Genomic DNA, 21973 nt, shown 5'->3' with positions numbered 1-21973 from the left:
GTTTTAGCCTGAAAAGGTATCCACAGAAAATAATTTCTTTATCGAAACACATTCTCTGTGACTGAAGGACCAGCTGGCTTTGTCAGTAAAACAAGACACCACAAAGGCAGAGCATACCATGTGGTTACAGAATGAGAATCCATATTAACCAAATACTTGAACCTAGTACATTTTTTAACTGACCACAGCCTTTCAGAGAAGGAGACTTAAAGTTCCAGGAGAAGCTCAGTCTCCAAGGTGTTCTTGGAACACACCTGATGCACACAGGCAGGATGAGACTCTGCGAGGTTGCCTTGAAAACACAGCTGGAGGGAGGAGCCCACACCTAGTGCTTAGATATTCGCACTTAATAACGTCAGCAGCCTTTGCTTCCCTCTTCAGTTTCAAAGGATTCATTCCCCACCTCTAAAGAAAGTCCCTACTTTTCCAGCCGTAGGGAATCAACATATACGCAGGGAAAGGTTTTGGCCTTGTGACACATCCCTGCACTTAAGTGAGACAAGCCGCTAGAGGCAAGGGATGTAAAATGCAAGACGTGCTGTTCCCTGCTGTGTTCACTCTGAGCTGCTGCACTCTGCACGGGCTGCAGGACACACCTGCCTCGCGGATCCCACTCCGGCCGGCCAGCCCTCCCCACCTCATGGCGAAGGAATGCCAGACCCAGCTCCAAGGGTCGGGCACCTGGAATTCACTGCTATGCTTAACTTGTAGTCACTTAAGTCCTTAGGCCCAAGAATCCTGCTGAATCAGGGCTAAAATGATGCAGACAGTATGTGACGGAACCCTAAACAGAACTCACGGCCCCAGATTCCCTGCCCTAAGCACAAAGCAAACCCTCCTGCAGCTGAAAAGGGTATTTACCAGACTAACCATACCAACCTTCCCAGCACTCCACACCACACTCTAAAGCACAAACAAACATTCGCCTCACAGTCTAGACTGAAGCACATCAGAAGCAGGTTAAGAAAATTCAGTCTCGTCTGACGCAAGCCTGAATGTTAAAATCTTTTCCAAGCATGGCCTCAGGTATATGGGAAAGGCTCGGGCGTTTCTCGGTAACCGCGGTTCGCTCGCTCTGCTGCGGAGGAAGGTGTCTCTCCTCCCACGCAGGTGGTTCTCTGGCAGGGGCCACATCTTCAAACACAGAAAAGTTCGGGTCTTTTTAAAATGTGATTGGAAAAGCAGAACTCTCACCAGACCGCACTGTAGTTAGAATCTCTGAAGAGACTCATAGCGGCATAGCTTACTTGTAGTCACTGTTCAGTCTTGCTGTAATAAATTATTTTATGATGTGAACATGAAAAGTAACATTGAAAGGTAAAAATAAGACCTTGGTCCTTGCAAAGTATCCATAGAAACCACAAATATCTCATCTGTCTAGCTGTTACACTATTGCTACTCCTGTCTGTATTTTGCTTTACCTGACAGCAACATCTCAGGACTCTGACAAGCAACCTGAATCTCACTGCAATGCTACGTTTTCCAGGTCAGTTTAATATGCTAATTTCATCAGTGTTATTTATGACCAACGGAGGTGCAAAGGAAGACAGAAACAGCCACAATCATCAGAGAGGGCCACAAAACATTATGTTTATCAGTGGCACACTACTAATAACAATAGTATTTTCCTAGTAATAAAACCATTTGGTAACCAAGAGAAGGTAATTGCATTTGGAAGCCACAGTGCAGAAGCATAACTGGGAACACAGCCCTGCGAGAACATCAACAACATGCAGGCAGCGGGCTTGCAGTTGCTATATGGCGTGTAGGTATGTGGTACCATGCTATACAACCCTGAAAAGTTACTCAAAGAGTCACTATTTCAAATAGGTTTAAAAAAATCATAATGTGTTTGCCAGCTAGGAAAGGGATCTTAGGGAGGCTTCAGCTCTGTGGCACGGGCACAGCACTGGTTACTGAGTTCAGAGAACTGTAAATCAAAATCAGCGAGGGCAGGACACCTCCAGCTGACACGATTTACACTAAAGGAGGCTTGCAACGTGTTTAATGAACTTGAATTTCATCCTGTAGCCAGAACGATGGGAAATGACAGAAACGAAAATCAGTTTTCTCTTACCTTTGCTATCCTTTTTCAAAATGAGTTTCCTTTGCTCTTTTCTGTCTTCTTTATGAATCATGCCTGCCTCACTCTTCACAGACCTTTTAGCACTGCCAGGATCCTCGCTGACATTTCCCCTCTCCTCCAGTCGAGGCTTTTTTGACTGTGTTGCTGATGGCAATTTCTTCTTAGCTCCAGCAGCTGAATGCCCACTCTTCCCTGTGCCTGCTTTACATTTGATGGGCTCGGGCCCAGCAGCAGTGGGTAACGTCTGGTAGGATTTTGACCCTTCTGGATTCCTCAGCCTTTCCGCATTGACTGGGAATGGATGACACGTGGTCAGTGCCAAGGAGAATGGCTGAGTTCTGCTGCAGGGTGGTTGCTCTTGGAAATACTGGTTGTTCCCTGAATCAACTGGGGGCAAATTAACTAAGCCACTCACTACACTCTCTGGTGTCATGACTTCATCTTTATCATACTCAGGAGACTTAACTGAATTAACAGCTTCAGTTAGCTTGCTGGAACAGATCACGTCAGGACAGGCCTGCTCAGTGCCAATGTTCACTGTATCCAAGGCTCTCTGAGCCTTGGAGCTAACTGAAGTGTGCAAAGAAGACTTCGTTTCATCTTCATCTGGTTTATGTTCAATCTCTTGCTTATTTGCACACAATACTGCTTCCCCTTTGTTTTCTTCAGGTACCCTATGGAACTGATCCTGCAACGCTTTGCAGAACGGTTCCAGCGTACTCAAATTTTCATCTCCTCTGACGGCAGTTTGTGTGGGTTCAGTTTTGGCTTGAGCTCCCGCGCCAGGACAGCCCCCTGCGGATCCAGTGGCAAGCAGGCCCTCTGCCTGCCTCACAGGGGTGAAGGACGGCCTTGATTCTCTCACTGGCAGCTGCTGGATACCTAACTGGTTACCGGTATCTCCATCATCCTTGTTTGCTATGCTCTGGTTCTCACTTGGAGCCTCTCCAGGCAGTGGGGGACTAACTGATGTTACACTTCCAGATGTGTAGGTGTGATTTTTTGAAGAATCTTTTCCTAACTCTTCATCAGACTTGAAGGTGCTGTCCACAAGAATCACACGTTGTTCTGATGTATTCTGAGGGGAAACCACAGTCTGCCTCTCTGAAACATGACTAAGTCCCGAGTCACAGGAAGTTTCAGCCCTCTGTTCATCACCTTGGCAAATCTCTCTCTGTTCTTCTCCTGCTTTACATGGTTCACGTCTAGGCACTTCTACATAAAAATCTCGTAAAAATGGATCCCCAGAAAGGGGAGTGAATGCCACTTCTTCATTCCCTATTTCTGTCAGTTGGCCTGTATTATGGGGTAGATTGTTACATGGTTTGGTTTCAGGAGTCTTCATTACATGAGCCAATTCTGTTATGTAACCATATTTCTGTGTATTAGAAACAACTTGAAAATCTTGACAGTCACTACTTTTTGAAAGATGACAGCTGTGAGAATTAGTGTCATTTTGTGCATTCAAGCCTGAGCGATTTCCTCTTTCTTGTAAATTCTCTTCATAACTTTTATATATGGTGTTAACAGAAGAGTGTTCTTCATGTGTAAACTGATTCGTATTTTCATTGGGGAAAATGCCTTTCTCTTCCGGGCAACCAGCTGGTTCTTTTCTTGCTGGATAACAGTCTCTAAAGGGACACCCTTGACCAGTCACAGACTCATTTATCAAGGATTTGTTGTGCTCAGGATGAAGTAATTGCCCGATTGTCCCGTGCGACTTATCTGACATGTAAGCTGGGTTTTCTTTGTCACATGCTAAATCACCACTCTGAGCATTTTTTAACCTCTGAGGAGAACGTGCACCGCATGTTTGGGAAGCATTACCAACGGGAAGCTTTCCTTCCCGAGCAACAGCCATTTGAACGGATCCATTACCGTCAGTTAACATTTGCTTTGGCTTCTGCTCCAAGTACTCCCCTGTATTTAAGATGATACTATTTGCTGAAACACAAATGGATGGTGTTTCCGTTTCATTTCCAGTGCTAGAATCTAGACATACACCATCTGTTTCTACCACTTGTGTAAGACAAATGTTTCCTATGGATGCACCGTCACATGCTCCATCTGTTTTAAGTAGGATATTACAAACACTGCAGTCTTCCTTTTCTGTTCTTGGTCTGCTCGCTGGTTGTGTAATAGGCTCCTGCATTTCTATCAAATTTGTTGGCAAAGGATGATCAGAAGAGGTCTCCTGTACAAGGTTCAGTTCTGTGACTTGGATATCTGGTGGCCTAATTTCTAAACTGGTGATCCCCCGGTTTTCAAATGGGATTTGATAGCCTGAGTCATCTTCATGAAGAAGTTTCCACATCTTGTCATGCACTGCAGATATATCAGCATCTCCTTTGCACTCAGGGCTTTCGGATTCCAGGACTAACTTGGGATCAGCTTCAAGCAGAGATTCACCACATGACGGATGGCAGAGAAAATCTCTGTCATTGCTATGGTGCAAGTCAAAACTATAGCTGTGCTCTCCTTCCGTTGGCTCATCACACAGCTTTGCAGAGGAGAGAACAGCACATAAACATTCTTGTTTATCAGGAACAGCGTCTGTATCCCATAAAGAAAAAGATGAAATGTCATTCTTTGATTTGTTGCCATTAACAATAATATTATTTCCTTGCTCCCAGATGACCTGTTGGTGACGAGTTTCTCTCTTATCACAGGGAACATGGTGTTGAGAATAGGTCTGCAGATTTGCATTTTTATCTTGTAATGTCTTTTCAGCACAGAGCATTTCCAAAGCTGGAAGGATGGTTCCTGCACTCGCACAAGTCATGAAGATGCCTTCCTTTTCTTTTTCGGGCTCCATACATAGTCTCTCATGACTCTGGGTAAAGACTTTACGGCTAGCCCCTTGATCCTACAAAGGAGAAAAGAAGAGAAATGTAATCAAAAATTAAAATTGCTGCTTGACACAGGCTTGAACTAGAGTCCTGGCTTGAAATGCACCTAATTTCATTTAAAGTATTTGTCAGCAGTCAGAGTTGCATTCTCCAGGATTTTCGTTAGTCCTCTTCAGCACTAAATCAGTTCCATGGAAGCGGTGAGCATGTTTCACCCATAGCAAATCACAGATGAAAAAGCCTACAATTTTTTACTAGATGAAAATGCATTGTTTCATAAACAAATTATGCTTTTGGTTACCATTACACAGAATCCCAGAATGTCAGGGATTGAAAAGGACCTCGAAAGCTCATGCAGTGCAATCCCCCCATGGAGCAGGAACACCCAGATGAGGTTACACAGGAAGGTGTCCAGGCGGGTTGGAATGTCTGCAGAGAAGGAGACTCCACAACCCCCCTGGGCAGCCTGGGCCAGGCTCTGCCACCCTCATTGGGAAGGAGTTTCTTCTCAAATTTAAGTGGAACCTTTTGTGTTCCAGTTTGCACCCATTGCCCCTTGTCCTATCACTGGTTGTCACCCAGAAGAGCCTGGCTCCATCCTCCTGACACTCCCCCTTTATCTATCTGTAAACATGAATGAGTCCCCCCTCAGTCTCCTCTTGTCCAGCTCCAGAGCCCCAGCTCCCTCAGCCTTTCCTCACACGGGAGATGCTCCACTCCCTTCAGCATCTTGGTGGCTGCGCTGGACTCTCTGCAGCAGTTCCCTGTCCTGCTGGAACTGAGGGGCCACAACTGGACACAATATTCCAGGTGTGGTCTCCCCAGGGCAGAGCAGAGGGGCAGGAGAACCTCTCTGACCTACTGACCACCCCTTCTAACCCACCCCAGGTACCATTGGCCTTCCTGGCCACAAGGGCCCAGTGCTGGCCCAGTGCTGATCACCCTGCTGTCCCCAGGACCCCCAGGTCCCTTTCCCCTACACTGCTCTCCAAGAGGTCATTTCCAAACTTATCCTGGAACCTGGGGCTGTTCCTGCCCAGATTCAAGACTCTACACTTGCCCTTGTTATATTTCTTTAAATTTTTCCCTGCCCAACTCTCAGCCTGTCCAGGTCTCTGGATGGCAGCACAGCCTCTGGCGCGTCAGCCATTCATGTGCCAGAACAATCTGTAAAAGCAGAGAGTAATTTAGCAGTCAATCTTTGAAAAAAAAATTACTTTCAAATAGCCATTAAGAGGATATCACAACATGGATTAGTTTGTACATTTGACCATGTATCTTTCTAGTGGTTTTCTGAAGCTTTGCACCTACTCCCAGTAGAAATGAAGAAATGCTCAAAATCATCAGACTGAGTTTAAAAAACATCAATATTTGTACACATTTTTCATTTTTTAGCTTTTATCCAGCCACAAACTCAACTTCATAATTGCTTTGGCTTTTTTTTTCCCCCTTCTGAGTCCCAGTTCTATCCACTGTTATTTGTTAATGTGTAGTGGTGTGCTGGACAGCTGACGTTAAGGACGATGATACATAACCCGTGAGTCCTCTGGGTTACAGCAGAGCTGTAAAAGTGTAACGAGTGCTGGCAGACACATAACTCAGAGAAGCCATTCTGAAAAGAAGCAAGTGTTGTTACTTAATGAAGGACATGTAAAGAAGGATTTCCCAGGAGCCGCTGTGCGCACCGGTAGAGGCAGGGGCTGCTCAGATACTATATTCTTAGCTTCCACAAGTCCATGGTAAAAGCATTACTGGCTGTAGTAAATATTGCTTTCCTTTGCTGCAAAAGCCACCCACTTCAGCTGCAATTCCTTTCACCCTCTCTGTTCTCTGTTCAGCTTGAGTAGGATGTAGAGCTGACTATATGCTGTGGACAACGGGGAAGGAAGAGATACAGAAAATTCGTCGATGACTTCAACTGCGGTTCCCGCCTCAAGCACCACGCAGTTGCCACACTACCTTCCAATCTCCTCGGCCAGTGCATACCAGAAGCCCTGAGCCCCACCACGGCTGCCCTTCTGAGTCCCCGCCGCACTCCCTGCTCAGGGCTGCCCTGCAGGAGATGCCAGTCTCTGGTCTGGGAGTCCAGGTGCACACCTGCTCTGGAGGCAAGGCGGGGTGAGCCTGGACGTGCCTCTACGCTCAGTTTCCCTGCTCTTCTCTGTTGGTTCTGAGAGCTTGGTCTGAGCTTAGCACTCCTGCTGTCACTTCCACTTTGTCCTCACACCTCTGTAAAGCAGTTTCTTTTTCTATTCCGTACGACGTCAGCAGCCTCAATCACAGCTTTTACTAAAACCTGTGTAATTCTTGCTACGTATTCTAGACACATGATCAGTTAGTCCCTACCTGCTGTTGGTATGAAGGTGGTGTTCAGAGGGAGGCTCAGGTAACCACCTCCACCAGTCACTGTCCGGGCCATCTGCAGAGAGGCCAAATGACACCAGATACTATGGACACTGGGGCAGTTCAAAACCCTGAACAAAATACAATTAATACCACACCTGGGGGCTTTAATTCATTAAGTACTTGATTCTTAAGGAGAGTTTTCAGTGTATGACACATGGGAACATAGCACTTGAGCAAGCTGTGCCAGAAGAGCCACTGCATCTCAACAGGTGATCGGCACATACCTCACACACAGACAACTCAAAAAAACATGAATCTGAGCAGGAAATAAAACAAAATTAGATTTGGAAAAAAGTAATGCACTTGGGAACACAATACATACATGCCGAGGTCTAAGCCATCAGGTAAACTACACTGCTGACCGAGGCATACAGATAACGGAGGGAAAAATGAAATAGAGCAAGTAATGATAAGGTCAATGGAAGCTGTGGTATGATACACAAGCAGAGCTACAATTTCATCTCTTTATGTCCAACATGTCACAAAAACAATGTTCAGAGACATTCAAAGAATATATGATATAGTTCCGGGCAAAATATTTTGACAGAATGAAGATTAAACAGAAACAACAGTGTAAGTGCTTTGATTTGGAATTAAGGCAAAATTTAAAAAACATACTTCTGCTCTGCAGAAACTCTATGTTGTTAGCTAGAGCCAATACTGATACTGGTACTATCTTTACTTATCGGTATTTCTTGATAACAAAACTGCCAGGCACATCATAATTATCTCCTAAATAAAAATATAAAGTTGGAGTCCTTAGAATATGACAAAACACTAAGGAAAGCCCAATACATCAGGTTGTGATAAAGCAAAGAACAGAAAAGCAGCTAAATCACCTTGTTGCTGCATGACAAAAAATATAGGAAACCAGATTTTAAAAACATAGGGAACCAGATTTAAGCACTGTTTTTTCAAAATTCCAGAAAAATATCTGTGAGTGGTGGCAAGTTGCACCAAGAATACACGTCTCATGGAAAATCATCACTGACCAGGTTTATATCTGAATTAAAAATGAGACAACTATAAGCTGATCGAAAATTATGTGTTGGGCATGGACAGTAATTCTTACTCATTACTGTTTTGTATTCAAAGCCAGCCATGAAACCAGTTTCCATCCAACAGCTGTTCACTGGCCTATGTGAAACCACTTGAGTGTTTCAGTCTAACTCCTCATGGGCAGAGCTTACCCATCACAACTGTTCTGCCTCCCTTTCCTAAGGGTTTCCTTTTGCTCTTCCTTTGTTGTGTAACACAGCTCCTTCCTCCCCTCTCACTTTCCACCCTTTTCCCACATCTTTCCGCCTGTTGGTCCCAGCACACCCCCTGTCCCTGCTGGCAGCATGGAATGCAGTGCCCATGACTTGCACTTGCATTTCTGTACTAACTGCAGAGCAGGGAGCTCCAAACTTACAAGTGGCCCGAACACTCTACATCACGGTTCTCTGTTGCACATGGTGGCTGCTGGGATGTCACACATGCGAGCACACAGCTACCATCTTAACCCATCCTCACAGACAGAACAGGGCCAGGAGCCCAAAAGATGAACAGCTTCAGTGGCCTACGCAGTTTTGCTACCCTGGAATCTAACAAAGCAGAGGTACAACATGCTAAACAAAATACAACCAGATTACCAGATTACGTGGAAGTTCTGTGCCAGTTCTGCTTCCCTCCTTTCTGTACAATAAAATTTAAAATTATCTAGAGCTGACATAAATCGATGTCAGGCAGGTCAAACCAAGCATCTCTCAAAATTTACGAGAAGCGGCTGTTCTGACATGAGCAAACCCAAAATAATGCCAGGATGAACAGGAGATCTAATCCACAGAAAAAAATCAAAGCTTTAGAAATACACAAACACCACATGCTGTTCTTCCCGGGGTATCAGTGTAGATGTTAAGTGTTTTGCCTATGCCCTGGAATCCCTTTGAATCTGCCAGTTCCAGCAGGACCTCAACAATATCACTGGCATTCGGCAGGCCACAGACCTGGGCTTTGTCATTCAGGAGTGACACCAGCACCCCGTGCTGGGACTGCTGGCTAAACCCCGAGCAGAGACCGGCTCCTGAATGACACACTGCAAACATGATGCCTCCTGGCTCTCTGTACAGTATGCTACATCATACAGTTGGCACAGTTGGTTTTTAGAACCTATTATTAATTAAGCTGCTTTGAAGTATTAGACAAATTAAGAACTCCACCTGAGGCCAGACCAGGAGGTCATGGGAGGAGGCAGGAGCCTCACACCGTGACCATCTAACGGCAGAAGTCACCCAGAACAGCAGTTGCTGCACAAGACACACTGCCAAGGTTGTTGCAGGCAGAGCAGCTTGGCACTAAGGGGAGTGTAAATCCCTGCACAATTAGTGCTCTAGTTCTGCGGCTGCTATGGACCTCTCAGGAGACCTGACTACCACATGGAGGGGGAAAACCTAACGCTCTTCAAAAGCGGTCAGCTGTGGTTTTTGCTACAAGGCCCTCACCTTGCTCCTGGCAGAGCTGTCTCAAATGCTGGGCTCCAGCTGATACCACAGTGAACTTCTACATAAGCCTGTGTGCAGCAACAGCAGGTGGATTCTTCCTTGCTTTTCTTAGGTTACACAAGCAGATTGCCGAGGAGTCTCTGGCTTACTATACAGGAGTAGTGAGAAGCTGTTCACATTTGCCTTGTTCTATAGTCATTTCCAGATGGGATGCTTTTGTTTGGCTCACTTTCAAGACCACATAATTTTGAACCTATACCTAAATTTCATCTTCATTCATGTGTTTTTAAAACCAATGACCTGGTCTGTGCTAACCTCTAGCCCTTCTGTGTATACCAATACTTCTTTCCCACTTAATTTTTATCTAATGTGAAGTTTTGGGCAAGGACACGCAAACAGAAGAAATACATACTGACTGCAGGTAGCAAGAGTCTAATTAGCTAATCTGAACTTTGCCCACAGCACTCGCAGTAACCTTACAGCTGCTCTTTGCTAAGAGCGTTCTGGGATTTAAATTATTGTAGTGCACTTGGAAAAAAATGAAACAATGCCTCTAGCAAACCATGGTCATACATACCACCAAGAAATCCTCAGTAGGCTCATTTCAAGAGGGAGGTATTCCCCATCATAAGAACATCATGTGCTGCTAAAATGTGACTGGAATTTTATGGACGATCAAAACAGAGAAACCTATGGATGTTTTTCAGGTAGAAGAATTCAGTAATTTTTGACTGTTCAAGACATCCCAGTAGTGAATTTAAAGTCAGTCTGCTACCCAGAACTAGGAGACTTTTTGCTTAAATAATATAGATGAAGAAAAGTACGTGGAACTGGAAAAAGCTTGTGTTTGTCACAAATTTTTTTTTTTTTTTTTTGCAATTAACTATGCACTTTCAAATCAATAAAGTCAGTGATAATAACATTATTCGTGGTTTAATACTCATATATATATATATATCTTGAGTCTTTACTATGCAATTCTCACACTTATGAAAACTCGTGGAGCATCGTATCAGTCTGTACAACTACACTGACTTCCCTAGTTGATTTCCTGCCAATAGCATAAAACATTCAAGTACATGGAGAGTACCACTTTGGGTTTTTTAACTGGTTTTTACATTTCAGCTGGAATATCTGACTCTCTCATTGTTTCATCTTTAAAAAGCAAAGCTCAATTCACCTCTCTAACATGAGCTCTCTGCATTAAATTCCTTTGCTTGTTATAAATTCAGAGCAAACCCATGCTGAGCTGGTTTAGATTTTCAGCACCATAAGTAGATGACAATTTTGTTCTTTGAGTATAAACTGAAAAGAACCTATATCTAAACATTCTCTGCTCACAAAAGGTATTTGAGAAACTTTTTGGGTTGAAAGAAACATTACTTTGATAAGACCTGTGCAACAGCCTACATATCGGATTTCCCTATCCAGCTGTCCAGAGTCCCATTAGTGCCTCTTACTATTATCAATCTCACTCTATAATTAGAACAGCTTATGGTTTATTTGGGCCCTTTTCAAAACCAGATTTCCTTCCCAGCCGCAGCTGTCATTCAGAAGTACATGAATAGTATCTTTCGAAGTAATTTAAATTGTACATTATTTTGTGACAAACAGGAATAAAATGCATTAAAATCAGTAGAGCAGCTCCTTCTATCAAATTATAAACACTTTACTTACCCTGGGTGAGACGTTTTCATCTGGCATCTGATTGTGCTCAGACAGGCCCCAAGTCCTTTTCCTTCCCCAGTGACAGTCTTTATCTGCCTCTTCCGTATGACACAAACCAGCCTGCATTTGCGAGCCTTCTGTCTCCTCGGGGACTTGTGTTGAAATGACACCTTCCTGACTGGGCAATGGAGCAGTGGATTCCCCAACCTCTGCTGCAGTCTGAAGAGATTGTCCTATGTTACTTACATATCTGCACAGTTCTTTAGGGTTTAACAACTTTAAAAGGTTTCTTCTTAAACTTTCTGTTAAGGTACAGACAGCATGCCCTGAGTTTTCCTCCGGCAAATTTCCTTTCCCCTCCTCTTGGAGCAATGAGATTTCACCGAGCAAGTCCCTGTCCTTACTGTTTTCTGTCATTGTCTCTGAAGCCTGATTTGTCAAAGAAGCACCTATGCCACCAGCAGAGGAGTCCGCCTTGGCACATGTATTATCCTTGTTCTTTGATTTGTCAGTTGAGAAACCTGCAGCTGAGTGGCCACTGCCACTCTTTCCTTCTTCAGTTCTGGGATGGTCATTTTCAATGGCTGCAGCTGCAACAGGCACTTTGTTCTTTTCTTTGTCTTTCAAAGTGGTGCTTTCATCTCGGTGGTGTCCAACAGCGAGAGTCATCTCCGTCTGCAAAGTTGACTGGCTGTACATAGAGGGGTCTCTCCTTACATTTACTCCTTCGAATTTTGAGTGATGACCACAGAAGCCAATGGTGGCATCCATAGGCGTAGCGTTATCTGACACTTGGGACAGACAAGGCATTGCACTGAGGAAGTAAGCACACCCATCACAATCCTTACCCAGTTTTAAATCATCTTCATCATCACTTTCCAATAAAAATTGTAATTTCTTTTTCCAAATTTCATTTTCATGCATTGTCAGCACATCTGAACATTCAAAATATTCTAGGACATCGTCAGAAAAGTCGTGACTTACACTTGGAATTTTCTCAGCATAAATCTCCACAATAGCGGCAGAATTTTCAGAATCACCTTTTACAAAACAATTGTGATTTACTACGGGAGTATCTGCCTGCTCACTGAACCGGGTATTCGTGGTTAGAGGTCTACCGAGCCCAGGATTTTCGCATGTCTGGACATCTGCCAGAGACTGACCCGATACAGCGTCTTCCGTGTTAAGGGAACAGTTGTCTGTATGATACACGATTACATTTGTAGGGCAGGAATGCATGTGTCTGCTGCAGCACGTCTCTGCTTTTCCAGCAGTGACGCTGACCATACTGTTAAAGTGAATTACATCATTCTCTGACAAATCCCTTAGGCAGGAAATATCTTCCTGGGTTTTAAATGTATGTTTTACATCCATGTTGTCTTCTGTGTTAGGCAAGTGTCTGTGGGATTTCTCAAATGGGGACAATACTTCTGCTTTTCTGAGCTTCTCAAGCAGTAAACCACCGATTCTTGAAGAGTTGGAATCTGGTGAAGTCAACACGGGGTCATTCTCATACCGGTAATTCTTGTGTTGTGCAAAATGTTTTTCGTTCTGCTCATTTTAGCCTGAAGTCTCCACATTGTCATTTAGGTCAACAACAAATTGTGAGGAAGTTTCAGTTTTTGTCTCTGATTCCAGTTCAACAAAAGCTGAACCGCAGGTCATTCTAGCTGTCAAACTGCTTCCTGGTACTGTTTAATGAAGTGCAGATCTTGCTCTGTGTACCTGAAAATAAAAGTTTAAAATTACTCCTCAAATGGGTATACATATTTTCTAAAACGTGGTCAAATGACACACAGTTGCAAGCATTAAAAAAAAAAAAAAGATAAATCATTATTTAAAAATCAAGATCAAATATTAAAGCAGTACCTATAACCCAGCTATCTCTGCAAACACGTTGTAACTGTGCGGAGTGACATGTGCTAGGAAAAAAAAGCATGCCTGCACATACACAAATATAGGCTTTAGCACATATCGCTTTGACATTTCTAAATGCAAGCACTAATCTGCAGACAATGTAAATTTTCACGTGTGCATGACTTCTGCAGGTACCAAGTATCTGCTATTTTGGTAGCCACATTAGCACAACAGTAGACTATTCCTTAAATTGGCATCATAGGGACATATTCCAAAATCTTTGTAGAAATACCTGGAACAATTTAACTGGTTAGATTTTATAGGGCTATTTCTGTTTAAAGCCATTCTATTGTACTTTGGCTTGTTGTTTGTAATTTCTGTGGCGAGAGAACAATGAAATGAGGCTGCTTAGTTTCAATTTCCTGTTCACATTGAGACTGCGCACTAGCAAAATGGTAGGGTTTCACATAAAAACAAAGATAAATACACCAAAAGGCTTCCATTAGCTGAAACCAAAGAGATATATAATCATGGCTCTCTTCTTGTAAAAAAACCTTAGGATTTTTGATACTTGAGATGTTTTTGTATGGTACTAGAGGCACTCTGGGTCAATCTTCACCACAGGGTACCCAGGCTCATCCCAACAGGACTCTTCCACCATCCAGGGATCCACTCATCAGTGAAAGTAGTGTAGCAGAACTGAATTTCAACTAAATTTGATCTCAGGAAGGATGCTAGACTAAAAGCTCTGAAAAACAGTCATCTATTTTTATTCACCGAACTGGTATGACATGAAGAATGGCAGGGAAAACCTCCATGCCATGCTGCTAGTCTGATGAAGCAATTTAAGGACACCTCTAGTCATTCTCCTTTTCCTTCTCTCTGCTTCTTCCATTGTGGCCCTTTTCAGCTAACATCTCTCTTGACTGCAAAATCACCAGCACCCTAGCAGAGCAACCTTTCGCGATGCCCTTTCAAGCACTGTGTAGCGCTCCATCTGCTCTCCGCGGGGCCACAAGCAGAGCAGTTATTGGACCTGTCAGCACCCAGCTTCATGTCACAGCCCGCTGCAGATAATGATCAAAGTCAGTTACTAAGAAAATATGCGTGAGCTAGATTAGAGCTTAATGGCTAAACAGCAAGGGGCTTGCACGGAATCTGCCTCTCCTGTAAAGAGCACAAAGCAGCTGGATGTGCTCTCATTTCCTTCAGGCAAACCCCGCCACCAACACTTTTTCCACGAAGCTACCTGGGAGGTGAAAAGCAGGCAGAGAAGGTGGTTAACCAGGTGGATACTAGAAGGGACAATGCTAGGTTGTGTGCCAAACAGTTTGACTTCCTGCACAAAAAGGAGTGCAGAGGAACAACAGCTGACAGGGGAACAAGACCAGCATCCTCTCCTAACGTACAACATGTATGTGTATTATATACATGCATGCATGTGCCCACTGAGTACACACGGTCAGCCTCGCCGCTTGGACCTGTGGCCATGGAGCTTCAGCGGCTCCCAAGAGGCAACCCTGGTCAGCACAGGGCCTCGGGAAAGGAAAACGAGAGGAGGGTTCAGTGTTTGTGGTATGAGAAGAAGGGTAGGGGGAGGATGTAATGAAAAGGCAGTTGAGAAGCAACATGTTTTATCAATTTAGTCTTAAACTGGCAAAGTCCAGCACGCAAGGAACTGTAGGTCGACAGGAAAGGCTGGTTTGAAGAACAAGCCTGATGTGACGCAAAGGTATATTGTACTCGGGAAGTTGCCAGAAGACAACGATATAGTTTTACAGTACTGCAAGCCAGCCTGGTCACAGTGGCTTGGTGAGAGATGCTTTGCAGCACAAATCTAGAAGGGGGAAAGACACACTGCTGTGTGTGGCATTGCTGACACACAGGTTTCAGACTATCCACACAGGAGGTACCGGTCAGGAGACTGCGTGCAGGCTTCCTCGGACTACGGCCTTCGAGTCTAACTCAAAACCCCTCGGAATGCAGGCTCCCCTGCTGCAGATGACAAGAGGAGGACACTTAGTGCATACTGGAGTGGTTTAAACAATGTGGACACCTGTCAACTGGCCCTGGGCCAACAATCTACACTTGCTTCATGCAGGCCTTTGAACTACAATATCGACCATGTGTGCAGCAAGAGCCTGGAGAAAAAAAGGCACATGATCCCATTATCTGAAGCCTTTCAGATCTCTGATCACATTTTGCTTTCCATTTCAGCTCTAAGAAATATAAATATTTAACAGGAAAAAAAAAAAAAAAGGCAGCAGTAGAAATTAATCTTTTCCTCATCCGTTTTATTGAATTTCCATAGAATCATCCTCCAGCTTTCACTCATTGCCTCTTAAATATGCATTTGCCTAATGTTCCCTGTTGAATTCTTTCAAATCTGCTTTCATCTCTGCTTTTCAGAAGACCAGATGCCTCTTTACTCTTTTTTGGAGGGTATAAGTTATTTTAAAAGTATGGTAATTTTCCCAGATGAAAAGAGCCTTAGCAACATTTTTTAATGCAAATTGACTAATGAATACTCCTTGCTAAAGCAATTGTACTATACAGTTACCATTCTCTTAGTTCAGCTGCATTTTGACATCCAGGGGAAAAGAGCTGTCAGATTTCTCGATAGGAAAATCAGATTAGATTTTGTGCATTTTGTCAGATCCAACAATGGAAATCCAAGCAAAACAATTTTCCATGTGGAAAACTGCAATAAATGCTGGTTTTCCACCCAAGACAAAGACATTATTTTGTTTAAATCTGGGGAGAAAATAGAAGATATTATATAAAAAACATAATTTCAGTTATTGAATTTAGACAGAAATTGGAGAGAGAACTGTTAGTATAATATCCTCCCAGCTCCTCAAGAAACATGCATAATGAAATGCATGGAGGAAAGATGAATGTGAGATCATGACAATTTACCATCAGCTATTGACTAGTAGCCTGAAAATAAGTTTGATTCCTAATAAACTGGGGTTTGAACACTTGGTGAAGACAAGAGAACACTTAAATGCATAAGGGTGTTCCGGCTGCTTGTCTCAAGTCTTGCTCTGGAAATCAATGATGCTACCTGCTAAAAGCTTATGGAAACCTTCCTTTTCAAGCAATTTTACATTCACAGAAGTTATTTCTATAGAAAGCTTATGCATTTTACAAGTCCAGGAGGAAATTTGTGTCTTTCTGTGGAAATTTGGAGGAGGAAATTTGTGTCTTTTCCACTGACTTCCTCTGCAGTCAGTGGAAAAATTCCCTTTACTATGTCTCTGCAGTTTTTTTCTTTGCTTTGCTATCTATTCATCACGTAATCTCTGTTCTCTGTACAGTCGTCCTCAGCCCACAGCCTTGTTCAGCAGGATTTATTCCTATCTTTCAGATGCACTTGCTCCTCGCCCCCTTTCACAGGACCTGTCAGCCTACACCCATGTGCTGTCTCTCTCCTTATCATCCCCAGACCAGCCTTTTGGGTCAGGGGCCGCTCTGTATTCACATCCCGCCTGGCACAATGGGCACCTGATCTATGTCTACACCTCCTATAATACTGCAGTATGGTTCAGATATCTAAACACGCTTTGACAACCACAGCATTGTCTAGGTAGGTTAAAAGCTCCGCATCAGTGCATAAATACCCCCAGACGGCTATACATGCTCTGCAAACAGCCCGCTTTACACCCACACCAGCGCAAAGGAGTGGGAGAGAAGAACCTGCATTTGCCCACACAAAGGGTTATCTTAGCTAAACACGTGGGAGGAATTAAACTGATAATCCTCTCATGTTTCATATCAAGAAATATCCTTCCATCAAGTAATATTTTGGTCTCTTTATATCAAGTTGACACTGGGTCTGTGATACCAAAAAGCACAAGAAAATTTGATAGGTACATAAATAACGTGTGTTTGTAACAACCTTACATCTCACAGACCATGTCTTCAATAACTTATCTGCCATTGTCCACACTTGTGGGGGCACACCAAATCTGCTTAACTGGTCCAGGATTAACTTTCATTGAACTTCTACACACAAACCTAAATAGAAAAAGCACAACCTTTCTCCTTTGTACGTATGCATACATGAGGAGGATGTGGATGCATGTACAATACAGTCTGCTCACCTACTCTTCTAACACTTCTCCATCAGACTGATCCTGTTGAGAAGAGAGATACTGGTCTGAGACAACAAACTCCCCAAATGCCAGCAGTCTCCTACTATACACTCCACCCCATAAACCAAACTTTGGGATCTGGATTTGCCTTTCTGAAAAACAATTATTATCCCCTACACTATCCTACTAAACTTTATATTTACCAATAGCTCCTTCTCCCTGTGCCCGGGCATACTACATACATTTTCATACACCCCTTTAGAGATGTTTTATTGGCAGGGGGCTTAATCACAAAGGAAAACAGTGGATATAATTAGACTTAAATTAAGATAAACATGAAAAATCTCCAAACCAAAACACTAATAACCACAAAACCTTTCTTTATGATGAACAGAAATGGCCATATACCACACAGATCCAATCAGAAAGCTAACTGGTATGGACAGAAGGATGTTATAAATATTATATTGATTAAAGGGAGAGAAAGTAGCAAAAGCAGAACAGAAACAACAAAAAAGGCAGAAAGGAATCTTCACTAGTCAGATGATCTCAAGAAGACTCTAAAAAGGCAGCGTCTAAAAGGTGGAACTAGGCAGAACCTCCCCCCGCCTGGGTCTGTACCCGTGTCCCTGCCTCACGCTGCATCGGCTCAGAACGCGTGTTGCACACACGCTCTTCTCTTCCCCTCTCTGGCACAAACAGCAAACACGTGGTGTCACCGAGTCCTGCCACAGCCTGGCCACTCTGCTGTGCAGGACCAAGCACTGAGGAACGCAAAGGAGCTTTAGTCTAGACATAAACAGGAAAGTTGGGGATGACGTGCTGGCCCCAGAGGCTTGTACGTGTGATTATTGATTTCTACGGTGCTCAGGGAACAGGACTTTATATGCATTTTCTCAGTAAATACGGCTGTACTGCTTAAGATTAGGCATGAAAAGCCACATACCAGACAGAATGTCACAGCGATTCCTAGTGTATGCATATGAGAACTGAAAGAATAACATTTACTGCAATAGCTGGCATAGCAAATAACTTGCAGTAGCAGATATATCTTAAAATGAAATATTACTGCTAACAAAGCTTGTGTTTTTATGACTGTGACTCCTGGTTTGCAGAGATGCAAAGACATCGCAGACATAATTGCTCACATAACCTTACAGATCCTTTCCAGAATGTCCAACTACAGACCACATGTGTAATACACACCCCACCATCCAGTCGGTCATGAAATCTTAGTGAGCTGCATAAATGCAGTTATGTTCCAAGGCTGATGTTAATTCCCTTTCTGTTCTCCCTGAAAATACTTCTCAAATATGTCTTAACTTTCTTGCAAAGAGTTTGCATACCGTTTGTATAGCTGCAATGTCCCTCTAAGAAATCAACAGCCACAACCGCACCCACTCTCCGTGCCCAGACTGCCAACTGCTTTGCGTTTGGAAAACACACATTTTTTCACCTCTCAACACAGATATTTTTTTTTTGTTAGCAAATTCCTTAAGTTTAGCATTTTCTTCTTCCAAAACAAACCAAAATATGTTATACGATAAACACAGAAATTACACACCAATTTAGATTTCTTGGATGAGGCATTATATTCCCTGTATGGAAATACATACTATATATATATATATACACATATTTACAACTGGAAACATACAGGAAACATACAGGGTTTCATTTGCAAAAAGGTTGCCACGCATGTTTTGCCATATTTAAATGCTTGTTTTCACGTTCTCTTTTTAAACTTTTCCTTTAACAGAAATGAAAACTTTTATTAGAAGTTTTCCTTTAACAGTTTCATCAGCACTGTCATGTTTCTGTGCATCTTTTTTTTCCCACGCATCCACCAGTACTGACGGAACCAAATTCCACATGAAATTTCTGATCTGCTTTCCTCCACTCCTGATCTATACAAGCGTTCCAAAGTGATTGTGCCAGACAGCCATAAGAACAACTTCCAAAAGCGTTGTGATCATGCCTACATTCTTAAACATTGTTACCTTGTAAAAGTTTACATCTCCGAGACAACAGAAACTGGAATTCTACAATTCAATTATAACTTTGTGAACTCTACTCACAACAGAGCTATAGTAAGTATTTATATAGCAGTTTTCTTACTAGTCTCACATTCGACGGGGTAAGAGTACTGAGAAGCCACGCGCACAAGAATTCACAATTACTGCATTTTCTACTTGTTTCTGTACCTCACAGTAGTTCTGCCTGGAATCCCTAATGCTGGAATACAAACAATAACTGTATTATTCTTCTATTCATACAAATCCTTCATGATACTGCAATCAAATCCAACACTTAGAACAGCATACTTGCCAAGGAGTGTGTAACGTCAGAATCAAACCAGCAAAATACCGTATTATCTAAACCAATTATCACATACCTATTGTATTAACAAGGTTTGAATTAAAAAAAGTGAAGTTCAAAAAGCAGATATCTGGAAAACATGTCCTTGCCAAATATACTGTGATATATGGTGTTTCTTCAACACCCGAGGCTGTTTGACAACTTTTACATTAGTGTACTACCCACTGTAAGCAGCACCACAGTATAAAGAAAACACCATAGCTATAACTTGTTGGCTAAATGTAAAAAGAATAAATGACCGGCTCTGCATATCTCTAACAAAGACCTTAATGTAGGGTAATTAAAATAACCAATCAGAGCACAACTCTTAACACCGATCTGTCTTAATCTATTTTTAACATTTCTCAAGCATCTGACACCGTCAGCATGAGCAATTCATGCAGCCTAATAATCACCTACCTGCTACCAAGTGACCAGATCTTTCTCAGGAATGAAGGAAATTTTTACCTACTGACTATTAGGCCACACAATATACATCTAGAAAGAATAAAATGCGTATTTCAGGATACCTAGTATCACTTACACGTTCTTTAGAGAACAACGCTTGCTTTCATACAATTTTTGCAATTTTGTTTGTCTTGCTAAAACTCAGTGGAAATAGTACCAGAGTGTAATTTCAGAGACATTTAGCAGAATTCTAAATGCAATATGTTTACAAAAATAATCTATCAAGACAAGCAAAAATTACTATACTTTAGCAGAAGCAAATAACAAATCATATTTCCTGTGCAACAACAGTATAAATCCCTATATTCATGTAGTGCCTTAAGAATGAAGTAACTTGCTCTTTTTCGTTTATTCATCTTATATGGCATGCGTTCTATTTGCACACAGGAGAAAAAAGTAGACAAGCAATTTTTAAAGTATAAACATTTTGACCTCTCAAACCATAGATGTGCACTTACCCATGAGCGGTCTTTCTTGAAGTTCTAGAGGCGGGCCAGGTCTCTGGTTTGACTCTGTGTAACAAGACAAAAGCCATTTATTTTATGCATGTTGTTTCAGAGCTGAGCAGCTAGCTGAAAGCTTCAGCGTTGTTTTGCTAGTGTGACCTTAGCATAGCGAGACTGATCACAGAACGGTTTGACTTTTAAGAGAGACTATTTCATTACACGCAGCAGATGGCTCTTCCTGGGAAAACCTCAGGCAGAGCAAGCAAGCTGGCAGTGATGAGAGGGCACATCCTACTTCCATAGAAGTCCACGGGCACTTCCTCATGGCCCGGACAGAGGAAGTGTTGGCATTAGCTTTTCAGAGTAAAGCACCAGGCTGTTTTTTAAAAGACGTGCTCAAGTGTGCTTAACTGCTTTGCTAGGCATGTTAGGAATTTCTTACTTGATGAAGTTAAGCACACAAAAGCATTGCTGAACATGAGAAAAACTGCAACCCCTAACAAAAAGGCTGAGGAAACCAAAGGTGGATAGTGAACTTTTAATAATCACTACATAAAAATTCTCCTAACAATTCACATTGCTCAAAGGCAAATAAGTGAATCCTGAACTAAGAACATATTCCCACTTCTGTTACCCAGGAAGTTGAGTCTCACACAGGAAAAACTTGAATGAATTGCACAAACTGCTCTGAGATCAAGGGACCTAGAAAAGGCTGAAAAGAAAATTTTGTACCAAGTTTTTTCCAGATAATTTTGCTGAAAGCACAGCTAAAACTGGTTATGAGATACTACAGTCATAAGTACTTCTTGTTCCCAGGGTTATCTAAACCCAGATAGGAAACTGGTATGTTCAGCAACAAATATAGCACCTGCAACCCCCCTCACTGAGCAATAGCTGCAGGGATATTTAAATTTTATATAATAGCCTAGTAATCAAAATAACTCCCAAAGAAATGAGAGACCAGGGTTTAAAACCATATTCAACCTGAGTTAATTTACCATTTGACGTTGCAGGAAGACACCCAACAAGCACAGACCACAGGCTGAAGCAGGTGAAGGGCGCCTGTTCGAGCAGCTAAGCCATGCGCAGCTGTGGGTAACTACCAGGAAGTCAAATTCACTGCCTGACTTGTATCTCTTTTGCCGTGCAGATTGGTTTTCCACCTGAACTAGGAGAAATAAACCATTGGTTAATGATGCAGGGGGAAACGACTCAGTGCAATTTCTTCAAGTTAGGTCTAACTAAACGCCTTGTT

At 42.7% G+C, this 21973-nt stretch overlaps 1 protein-coding gene across 4 annotated transcripts in view; it reads right to left on the bottom strand.

The window, feature by feature from the left end:
• Positions 1-21609, bottom strand: part of LOC135575255 (alpha-protein kinase 2-like) — a 59270-nt gene extending 37661 nt beyond the window's left edge. For 2 of the 4 annotated variants that reach the window (XR_010468628.1, XM_065044490.1), the window contains exons 1-3: positions 20731-21609; positions 11502-13217; positions 2078-4952 (exon numbers count right to left, since the gene is read on the bottom strand). Coding sequence is in view for 3 of the 4 variants with exons in the window: in XM_065044490.1 (XP_064900562.1) it covers positions 2078-4952; positions 11502-12866 (4240 nt within the window). In the remaining variant the exon portion in view is untranslated. The remainder of the gene's footprint in view (positions 1-2077; positions 4953-11501; positions 13218-20730) is intronic. The other 2 variants (XM_065044491.1, XM_065044489.1) reach the window with 2 other exon arrangements.
• Between the last annotated feature and the right edge of the window lie 364 nt (positions 21610-21973).

This window comes from Columba livia, chromosome W (genome assembly GCF_036013475.1).
Source record: "Columba livia isolate bColLiv1 breed racing homer chromosome W, bColLiv1.pat.W.v2, whole genome shotgun sequence".
Classification (NCBI taxonomy): domain Eukaryota; kingdom Metazoa; phylum Chordata; class Aves; order Columbiformes; family Columbidae; genus Columba; species Columba livia.
This window is presented reverse-complemented; position numbering and strand designations above follow the sequence as displayed.